General features: G+C 45.0%; 1 protein-coding gene across 1 annotated transcript in view; it reads left to right on the top strand.

Moving 5' to 3' along the window:
* rnf217 (ring finger protein 217) overlaps positions 1–10936 on the top strand; it is a 12508-nt gene extending 1572 nt beyond the window's left edge. Inside the window, exons 2-7 of the mRNA XM_068708867.1 lie at positions 2143–2364; positions 2477–2641; positions 3730–3827; positions 3930–4033; positions 5830–5901; positions 6467–10936. Of these exons, the coding sequence (XP_068564968.1) occupies positions 2143–2364; positions 2477–2641; positions 3730–3827; positions 3930–4033; positions 5830–5901; positions 6467–6546 (741 nt within the window). The 3' untranslated portion in view covers positions 6547–10936. The remainder of the gene's footprint in view (positions 1–2142; positions 2365–2476; positions 2642–3729; positions 3828–3929; positions 4034–5829; positions 5902–6466) is intronic.
* The last annotated feature ends 370 nt before the right edge of the window (positions 10937–11306 follow it).

Here is an 11306-nt window from a genome sequence, read left to right as displayed (position 1 = left end):
TAACAAACCTGCATGCTGTCCCTGCGGTACTAATTTTTTAGTAGCAATCACAGGTCCTTTGCTACTGTTTCTGTAATCTCCTTTTGATCTGTTTAGATAAAACAGTGTTTATTGGTGAGACGGACAGTGTTTTATCTGTCTTGCTGTGATAACGAGGCATGAATAATCACACAAACACAGAGACGACATCTGATAACAACGCTGAAATGAGATAAGGGTCGTGTAAGCTATCCTGCGTGGGTGGAATTCTTTATTTTTCCGTCAATGTACTGCAAACCCTCAGTAGGTACAGTAAGCATTATGTCAGAGATTGGAGCGTGTGCTCAGTGCCTTGCTCCTGGGCACTTGACTAGACTAGACTGCACTGGTTTGGTGCTAACCATGTCTTAAAACCAGTAGTTTGCCGTTTATTTAAAGCGGTAGTTTGGGGCTTATTCTAAAGGTTAGAAATAAGGATACCGTAGCTGACAATATAGAACGTATTCTGCCATAACATTGGGTGTTTAGATGTGTTTAGGTTCACTGGGAAAATGAGCTTCTCTACATCATTTCCCTGTCACATGAGCTCAAGCACCACCTGTCAGGCTCCAAATATGGCCTCATGAATGAATTGAAAACTAGCCGAAGTACTCCTCAGTGCGCAAATACTCCTGCTCCTAAGAGTTACGACACCACAATGTTCACGCATCTTAAGACGGGACTAACGATATTGTCCCTGCACACACTGACACTACATAGCAGTAGTTTCACCACCGTCCCGGTACGAGTCTATGCCCGTAGTGAGCGTCATTATTTCACTTCACTGCTTTACATATTTTTACTGTGTGTCGGCTTGTGTTTCGCCCTGGCATTTTTGAAACGCCTCAGACGGTGACTTGTGTATGTCAGAGAGACAGATTGGCACTCACAACCCGTCCAACCGGTCTGGTGATGGTCATCACAGTGTTTGTGTTGTGACAATAACACTAACACATCGCAGCTCTCATGCCCTCCAGAGGATACATTTTTACAATCTTGTAACAGGCTTTTAGTCTGTGTGTGTGTGTGTGTGTGTGTGTGTGTGTGTGTGTGTGTGTGTGTGTGTGTGTGTGTGTGTGTGTGTGTGTGTTGGGTGTAACAACGTCAGAGGCTGATGCTATTGTTCTTGCTGTCATTTCGCACGCACACACACACACACACACACACACACACACACACACACACACACACACACACACACACACACACACACACACACATAGACAAAATGCCTTATCATGTGTCAGTGCAGCTGGTGTCTCTGGCTTTGATGGCCTGAAGATGTGCAGAGAACAGAGACAGAAAGAAGATATGAAATGAGGAAGAGGAAGAGGGAGGGAGAAATGGAACCAGAGAAGAAGAAATGCCCTGAGAGCAAAGACAAAGACAGAGAGAGAGAGAGAGAGAGAGAGAGAGAGAGAGATAGATGGTGGAAATGAAGTAAGATACTTAATGTATCTTCGGTCAGATTAGTTGAGATCTGAACACACACACCTGTATTGAACCCAGGTGTGAATTTAATGTCGTAAAATGTGTGTTTTTTTGTAATTGTGTATAGTAAGATTATCAAAATAGTACACGTTAAAGAGAGAGTATCACTTCCACCCTGTGTGCATGTAATAAAATGTCCCTGAAGGTGGTGAAGCATTGTTTGACACTAAACGTTTATTTTGACTCCTTTTGAAACATTTTGACTTCGTTCAACGTTTTATTTAAAAATGTCTGTGATCAGACTGTATAACTCTTATGTGCGGATAAGGTCCACGAAATGACTGCCGAGCACTTGGTGTGAAGTAACTAATGTGTGTCATTGTGTGCTTTGATACCTATTAACTTCCACTCTCTCCACGGCCTCCTCCAGCCTTCCATTCAGCTCCCTCTTACTGCCTCTAATCTTGGGTAAATCATTAACCGTCCCGTCAGTCAGCGGTGTGAATTCACGCCACGTGCCGATTTGGTTGTGAAAAGACAAAAGAGATTTAAATTGTGGAGCGAGTGGTGAAATATATATTTCGTATTGACATTTAAGTGTCACGTTCACACAGTTGAACACGTGTTCTTTGTCTTATTGCAAACCTTTTGGAATCTTAATTAAAATCACTTTTATTTTGTGATGTTTCCCAGGTGCGAGTAGCCAAATCGTACATCAACTGTCCGATCCCAGAGTGCAGCGGCTACCTGGAGGAGGGACTGGTGATTTCCCATCTAGCCAATGAGGACGTGGCAAAGTATCGTTACTTTTTGGAGCTGAGTCAGCTGGACTCGAGCACCAAACCCTGCCCCCAGTGCAGCCAGTTCACCTCCCTGAAGGGGAACAACCCCAGCCGCTCCGAGCACAAGTACAAGGTAAGAGGATGGCTCCAATACGCGAAGGAAACATAAAGAAATACATCGGGGAAATGAACGCTTAGATGTAACGTAAGGATGCGTTTGCTTTCTTCTGTCCCCACCTTTTTAGATCCAGTGCAGCAATTGCCAGTTCGTGTGGTGCTTTAAATGCCACGCGCCGTGGCACAACGGCGTCAAATGTCGCGACTACAGGAAAGGAGACAAGCTGCTACGAGGCTGGGCCAGCGTCATAGAGCACGGGCAAAGAAACGCCCAGAAATGTCCGCGGTGCAGGGTGAGCATCCCAAGTTATCACGGCGCTGTTTGTTCTGCTGTGGATACAAAAACACGGCCAGAGGAGGGACATGGGTGTGTGGGGAAATGGAGAAAAAAAAAAGAGGTTTGACTGATGGAGGGTGCAATAAACGTGGATGAAAAAGAAATCGATGAACGCTGAGAGGAAGCATGAGAGCAGGGAACGAGATGATGGATGGGGAGCTGTAGGGGAAGTAGAGGGATGCTCAGATTTGAAGTGCTGGACCGAGATGCATCGACAGTCAACATTGTTGAAAACATAAAGATGTCTCTGTGGCACAAAACCAAATCTGGTAGACTCACTGGCATCTCTCCCACTTGTCATAAAACAAGCCTGGTCCCATTACGACCAAGTTAGTTCCACACAATATTTAATTTGACTGTCAGGAGATGACTAAAGTGAGGCGTAGATTAAGCTAATTACTGGTGTGTGTGTGTGTGTGTGTGTGTGTGTGTGTGTGTGTGTGTGTGTGTGTGTGTGTGTGTGTGTGTGTGTGTGTGTGTGTGTGTGTGTGTGTGTGTGTGTGTGTGTGGGAGCTGTTTGCTCACTCTCCATTTGCGTTCGTCACACCGGCGTCTCTGTAGTTTCTGCTCTGGAAGCGAGAGAGAGAGAGAGAGAGAGAGAGAGAGAGAGAGAGAGAGAGAGAGAGAGAGAGAGAGAGGATCGTGTTTGACCGGGACGTCCTGCTGTGTTTAGCTGGAAAAGAGGCTGAGAGCAGCTGAACTTAATGCCCAGTTTATTGTCGGACCGCTCACTGCTGCAGCAGCCAAACAGAAAGGGCCCATAAAGTGGATCCGCTGCTTGCATATTGCAGCGCAGCTCAATAGATGCTGAACCAGATGCTGATAGTTTCCCGTTTTGAAAATGAGAGTAGTAAACTCTGCCAGTGTTGCATTTTATTGCCGCTAAGTACTGGGGAATTAGTTCCCATTTTACCATGAAGTGAGTCGGGAAGGAGAACATGATGACGCATTCAAACCGGGACCAAACCAAAAAGGGTAAAAGAGTGAATTATATCAATAAATATAGTAAATCTCTTCTTTCTTTCCTTCCATCTCCATCTGTAGATCCATATCCAGCGTACAGAGGGATGTGACCACATGACATGTACGCAGTGTAACACCAACTTCTGTTACCGCTGTGGAGAGCGCTACCGACACCTACGGTTAGAATCTGTGTTTTGTTTTTTATTTTCTCTGACCGCCGCCTCCGCCTCCTTTCTACGTGACGATCTCATTCAATCTTAAAAACTACTTCTTGTTGTCAGGTTTTTTGGGGACCATACGTCAAACCTCAGCGTGTTTGGATGCAAGTATCGCTATCTACCCGATAAACCTCACCTGAGACGGCTAATTAGAGGGTCGGTCTGTGGTAAGTGTGTGTGTGTGTGTGTGTGTGTGTGTGTGTGTGTGTGTGTGTGTGTGTGGAAAGTGATCAACTTTTTTAACTTAACCATTTTGGTCCAAATTAAGATATCTCATATTCATGGTGCCCAGAGGATGAATCCTACTGTCTCTGGTGATCCTCTACTCTAGCACCGCTATCAGGTCAACATTTTAATTTGTCCAATACTTTTGGTTTATGACTAAATATCTGCAAAACGATTGATATTCCCATCAGCCTCAGTACTCTATATTAATTGCTGATTGGCAATTGTTAGTATGCGAGCGCACTAAAGTAAGACGTGAACATTGTAAACGTTATAGCTGCTGCTAAACAGACGTCGTCCCTGTGAGCGTGTTAGCATGCTACTATTAGCATGAAGTCGTGCCTGTGTACAGCCTCAAAGAGATTTTGCATGGCTGTAGCATACAGTCGGTAATATTGAGTTTTACTTTAATACTATATTCACACTTAAAAGCTGTCCAGTTTGACAGCTACTGTGACAGATCTGGTGGAGTCAGTGAGTTATTTGGCGATAAACTTTGTGTTCTGCCCAAACTCCCTCAACCTGCTTTATTTTCTGTAATCTGCTTTAGTAAGCGATTTCCTGCGTTGCCCAATAATGCCCATGACCTGAAATAAATCGGCGTCATCATGTTGCACTCTGCTGTGGATTATAAGTGTAGATTAGAGAGAGCGATAGTGATAGAAAGAGCTGTGGGAAAGTTTTTTTTTTTTTTTTTTTCTGGAAGGCCAGTCATCCCCCGTTCCATCCGACGGAATAGTATGGATGTAGCCTTAGTTTCCCGTTGATTGCAGCAGCAGTGAACACTTCCACATTAAAGTCCGAGGCCCCCTGAAGGAAAGCTTCATAACGAAGTGTGAAATCATCGCATATCAGATTATGTTAGCTATAATTATCCTTTCACAGTTATCAAATTCATGCACCAGCGAGCCTCCAGGAAGCTGAACTCTGATAGATTTGTTTGACTCTGCTCCCCCTGACAGCTACAGCTAGTTATCTCAGCGGGGCGCCTGCTGAACTCGGAGCTAATTTGTCCCTCAACGAGAACCACTTAGCCATCGCGGCTCCGTGCCACGGACTGTTAGCGGCACAGATTCGGCACGTAATAAAGCGACGTCTTAATGTGGGTGGAGACATTTTTTTTTTTTCTTCCCTAAAATCTGCTCAGCGTTCCTCCACAGCCCAAATTGATGCACTGGCTGCCAAACATCTTGAATATTTAGCAGCGATACATTAAAGTTTAAACAAAATGAAACAAAACAACACATTCATTTTGAATCATGCAATTTCTATTCCAACTGAAAGGAACATTTATTCATTATGGATGATTATTGTTCTTCTCCCACCTCTCTCTCTACCTTTGTCTCTGTTTCTGTCTCTCTACCTCTCCTTCTCTCTGTCTCGCTCCCTTTCTCTCTTTCTATCTCTGTTTCTCTCTCTCTCCCTCCCTCCTCTCTTTCTCTCTCTCTCTCTCCCTCTCTATCTCCCTCTTTCTCTCTCTCTCTCTCTCTCTCTCTCTCTCTCTCTCTCTCTCTCTCTCTCTCCCTCCCCCTCTCCCTCTCTTTCTCTCTCTCTCCCTCTCTTTCCCTCTCTCTCTCTATCTCACTCCCTCCCTCTCCCTCTCTTTCTCTCTCTTTCCGTCTCTCTCTTTCCCTCCCTCTCTTTCTCTCTCTCCCTCTCTTTCTTTCTCTTTCCCTCTTTCTCTCTCTCTCTTTCTCCCCCCCCCCCCCCCCCCCTCTCTCTCTCTCTCTCTCTGCAGCCTCTAAGGTGCTGGTAGCCCCAGTGGTCATTTTGCTGGTCGTGGTGCTCGGAGCTCTCGCCCTGGTGATAGGTAACACAATCACACACATGAACACACAGACGCACGTTCGGAGAAGAGAAGTAAACTCTTCTTGTTTTTAAAATGCCAAAGCTGTAGATCCAGATTATCACTCTCTGGGTTTCTGGCTTTTACTTCCTGAAACTACATCTGCTAGTAATATCCTCGCACTCTGTCAGGCGGCGTCGTGAACTCCCGATGCCTCGGCTGAACTGTAATTAGTGTTAATCTCTTTCCCGTGTCTGTGCGTCTGACTGATGATCCGCTGCAGGCCGGCGTTTAGCGTCATTTATTTTCATCGTCGTTACAATCGGTGTCGTGCTGCTGCTCTCTTCCTCAGCTCAATTAATTTCAAAATATGCCAAATGTGAAGGCAGTGTGCCGTAAGACGGAATAATCAAATCCACATAGAACACTCGCCGGAGCTTGTCGTTAATGGATAATTCCAGATTTACACTGTACATTAATGAGTAGTTCATTTAAATGGGTATAATTAAGGAATCAAGAGTCGTTTGCTTTGATCCGTCCGTCTCCCACTCCCAGCTCTCATCTCTACAACCGCCTTCTCTTTCTGCAGGATTGGTAGTTTTCCCGGTCTACTATGTGTGCAAGAGGAGGAAGAAGCAGCGCACGCAGGGCTCCGGACGGTGGATCTGACGGAAACCTCTTCCCGGCACTTCATCCAGACCACGAGCACACACACACGCAGCTGGAAAGCCGACGCCCACGCCTCCTCTGTGACGAACACGCCAGAGTCACGGCAAATGTCTGAAGGGGGAACGTCATGAGATTACAAATGAAATTAGAGCGGAAGGAAGGGAAATAAACATACGAAGCGATTCCTGGGTAATCGCGCGTCATCGCGTCGAGGATATGTATGTGTGTGTGTGTGTGTGTGTTGCAGTGGGACCACTGCTGCAGAAGGAATGCTGGGTATTCAAGTAGAAAAGGCCTGAGTGCTCTTCACATGATGGAAGTGTTTTGAATCCCCTTTAAATTTCACAACCTATTTTAAGCCGAGTGCTTTCTCTCTCTCTCTCTCTCTCTTGTCTCGGGACGCGATACAGGAAGTTTCAGCCGTGTACGTTTGCAAGTTTTGCACTCTTCTGTCATACATTTAACAGCAGCCGTCTCTCAGGAGAACACGGCAGGTTTAAAAGAGCGAGTTTGGAGCTCGCCGGTCGGCCCGGATGCGACGGCGTATTATTGTACGGATGTCGTGGATGAAGGAAACAAAACTGTAAACACTGACTGCCTGGAAAAACCATAAGAGGAGCTCGCAGATTAATAGCGGAGGAGTGTGAGGGAATAATATCTTCCTTGTTGAACGTCTGCGAAAGTTTTCGTCGGTCGTTTGTCAAAAGTGGAAGATGGAAACTGAATTTAGGACCAAGTCGTGATGGAAAAGATTATCAAGTTGGGTCGTGTGTCTCCACCCTGAGAGTGACACCTAGTTGTACAGGCCACACCCACCGTAGCGTTATAAGAAGAGGTCCTGCTTTGCCAACGGACACTCAGCCCACTAACTGCTAAAGGAAATATTGTAAAGTGGTATTTTGGCGAGCTTCCATCGTGTTCTGTCGAGGTTCTCCATCAACTCCTCCTCCTCCTCCTCCTCCGGTCCCTGACTTCCTCACTTTTTCCTCTTGGTCTCTGCCCTGGCGGGACGGCGGCTCGCACCCCCGTTGTCCCACACACTGAACGCCAGTATCTGCATCATCACAACAACAACAACAACAACAACAACAACAACAACAACAAAAAACAGCTGCTGTGCGGCAATTGTGCCAAAAACAAAACGCTGAATGTGGACCCTGCCCCCCCCCCCCCCCCCCCCCCCCTTTTTTTGTTGGATTTCGTTGTTATTGTTTTTCAGCGGCTGCTTTGCTGCAGAGGTTTTGGGTGTGCTGATGCTGAGTCTGCATGAAGAAATCGACTTAGTGAGATTGTAAGAATATGCATTGGGTAGTTCAAAGCTGCTTAGGATTAAATCGACTGAATATACTCGCAAATGGTACACGAAGGTAAACAAGTATTGATGGTTTTTACTTTTCATTTCGACGTGACCTGGGTGGTGGTTTGCTTGGTCAGGCTGCTGTGCTGTGTCGACGTGTGGTGGATCACATTTGAATGTCGATTATTGGGCGATCAGGTTTTTAAGAACTCATTTGGAGAGTTTTGATTTTAGTGAAGAGACGGGAGGACGGCTGCCCGCTCCAGAGTTTGGATAGTGACACGGCGGCTTTTAACACGTATACACAAAGTTAACGGGCACAAACTGCAGGAAAGCACACACAGGCGGAGTGCTGCCAGGAAACGGGAGATTTTCAAGAGCTTTAAAGGTCGTCACCTGGCAGCAGCCAGATTGCCGTTCTTCACTTATCCCTCTCTGTCGGTCCTCGGCTTCCTAAATGAGCGTTCAGCCACAAATATCATCCAAACCGGATGAAACGAGACTGGACGCTTTTGAGCCTCTTTATATATATATACGTGACGATAACACAGAGCTACCTGCGGCGCACGCTGCGCTCGCGTACAAGAGCTTTCCGCATCACTTGTTGCTTGTTTTGGTGTGTTTTTACTGCATCGTGAGACTTTTTACGAAGATGTTTTAAAGGAAAACACACGAAAATGACGAGGAGAAGCACAATATATCTGCACATAGAAGATGCTACAGCAAGGGGGGGAAAAAAAACTAAGATGTGGAACGATAAAATGATAAAATGTTGCAGTGAAGTATCAACGCATTCGAATCTGTGGTTACCAGTGGAGTTCATGCGGAGTGTTGCAGCAGATTTCATCACTGGAACCAGGATTTACAGCATGAAGGAGAAGCAGGGCTGATGTTCATGCATGCTGGGCATGGTTAGCTTTTCTTTATCCCAGGGATCTCGCACATTCTCTACATCTGGGAGTTCATAAATACCAGCTGTCAAGTACAGTGTGTGTATATACATATATAGACATATCTATATATGTATATATGTTTCATGCTGCTTTTCAGTAGGTCCCGTCTCTGGGTGTGAATCCACTCTCAGGGAGTTTGTTTTTTTTCTGTTCACTCTGCCCGACCACATGAGCTGTGCCGCAGGAGTCGCTGAACACAGCAGCCATGTTTAATTCCAGTAAAGTCAAAAACACTGTCGTGTCAAAGGAGACCCGAATATCTCAGTGACGCAGACGTTTGCCGGGCCGACTCGGCCGTATTGAAGAAGGAAAATATGCATCCGTAATACTATCACAGGGGAAAAAAGGTTTCTGAAGTTATACGCCAAGCAAAGACATTGAAACAACCTACTTATCGAGTGCACACATGCATCATATGCGTACAGGTTTTTATCCGACTGCTCGGCTAGTGCTACACTGACATGTTGAAATGCTGCAATTTTTGTTTGTTTGAATGGGAGATGACATAGATGGATAAAAGTTGAATCGCCCGTAGCTACATCCTTTTTAATATGTTTATTTTTGTACTATTTCCACAGCATTTTAGCAGAAACGCCGCCCCGCCCGTTTACGTTGCAGCGCCGCAGAAACGGTCCGCTGTTGAGCTCAGTGCCTGGAAATGAACAGATGGCATCTTTTGATAATTGATTTAATCATTTGCATCATTTATCGAGTAACAACACCAAATATTTGGTCAGACAAAGTACATCTTAGGAGGGTGGGTTTACAGGACGGTCTTTGTGCCGCTCAGCCCCGCGTGTCTGATCCCTTTAACGTTTATACATCTATGTTGTACATGTATGTTAAGACGCCATCTTTGTTTGGTTGGTGTAATCCTACATATTACTGACTTCATCATTTCTGTAAACACTGAGTAACTGTTTGGGTAAAGCTAAACTATCGGTTCATTCAGTGACAGAGTTTTATTTTAGCCAATCATTTTTTTCTTTGCTGGGGCGTGTTGGCTGGCTGATACCCCCCCCCCCGGCCTTTTTTATGTTTTTGTTGACATAAATATGCAATAGTGCCTTCACAGCCGTCATAGATCAGGGTGTGCCAACCTGTGCTTCAGGGCCCCTGTGTGACTCCAAAGATTACGTGTTTAGAACAGCTAAAGCTAAGTGTGATGAATAGAACCATGGGGCCCCTAATGTTTAAGAAACTACTCAAAATAAATATATATATAACTGTCACCCCGACACTGGGAAATGTGCAGTGCAATCAGGCCCTCCATTAAGAATGTGTTTTTAAGATTAAACCAAACCTCGACCACCACAATACAGGTTTGTAAGCTGCATCCCAAAATACTCGCGTCGTTTTGCACAACTGTCACTTTATTTTGGCTGATACAAACCTCTCTCTTTGGACTCTGCAGAGTTACAGCGAGCAGCAGCAGCGCGTCGAGCGCCGTTTCCAACGTCGAATGGGTCTTGTAACGACAAAAACGCATTTTCAACAAATCAGATGTGTAGTTCTTCATTTCAACTCAGGAGGCCTGTGAGCGTTTTCACGTCCGTACGCCACTTTGTTTTCAGCGGGATTTCCTCGACTCGATAACTCTGCTCCTTGTTTGCACTAAGAACACATTCTTCCACCTGCTGCCTCCGTTGAAAATGTCTGCTGATATTATTATTATTATTATTATTATTATTATTGCTCACTTAGCCAGGCACACACACACACGCTGTTTTGAGGATCTGACGAAGAATAAACTAAACTGGGTCGAATGCCAAACTGCTCTGTTTGACTGTTTTGTTCTGATAAAGACGTGCTCTTTGTGCCGGCAGGTTTGTCTGATATGTTTCATGTTTTCGAGTCACTGACTTTACGAACTGAATGAACGTCTTCTGGTCTGTTGGCTCGACCTCAGTTTTTATTTGCCACCACCGCTGTGACTTCAGCTTTGTGTCAGCAGAGGTCACAAGAGCACCGCAGGAGGCGAGGCAACGCAGCCTCGACTCTTTATGAGGCTGCAGAGTCCGAGCGACAAAGAACACCACAGTGTAGATAAGAGTACTTCTGAGGAGTACTGTTAGAAACAAACTGTAATTTAAACTGCGAATAAATAATGGAATTTATGAAATAAATTGAATTAATTACACTCCTTTATTAGTGAGTCCCATTATTATTATTATTATTATTATTATTATTATTATTAGCAGTAGTAGTAGTAGTAGTTGTAGTAGTGGTGGTGGTGGTGGTGGTGGTGGTAGTAGTAGTAGTAGTTGTAGTAGTGGTGGTGGTGGTGGTGGTGGTAGTAGTAGTAGTAGTAGTAGTAGTAGTAGTAGAAGTTGTTGTTTGTGTTTCAACAGCAATACAAAGACAGACATTGTGTAAGAGGGTTGAGAGGAAACATTCTACACACACACCAGTTGTGGAAAGTACATTTACCTTAAGTACTGTGCGTAGCCTAAGTACAATTTCCAGCTACTTTACTTGAGTGTTATTATTTTGTGATACTTTATATTCAC

Source organism: Cebidichthys violaceus, unplaced genomic scaffold, assembly GCF_023349555.1.
Source record: "Cebidichthys violaceus isolate CVI_PGR_0920_01 unplaced genomic scaffold, fCebVio1.0.p SCAF_14, whole genome shotgun sequence".
NCBI lineage: Eukaryota > Metazoa > Chordata > Actinopteri > Perciformes > Stichaeidae > Cebidichthys > Cebidichthys violaceus.
Note: the sequence above shows the minus strand (reverse complement) of the source record. Positions and strands in the feature narration are given on the sequence as shown.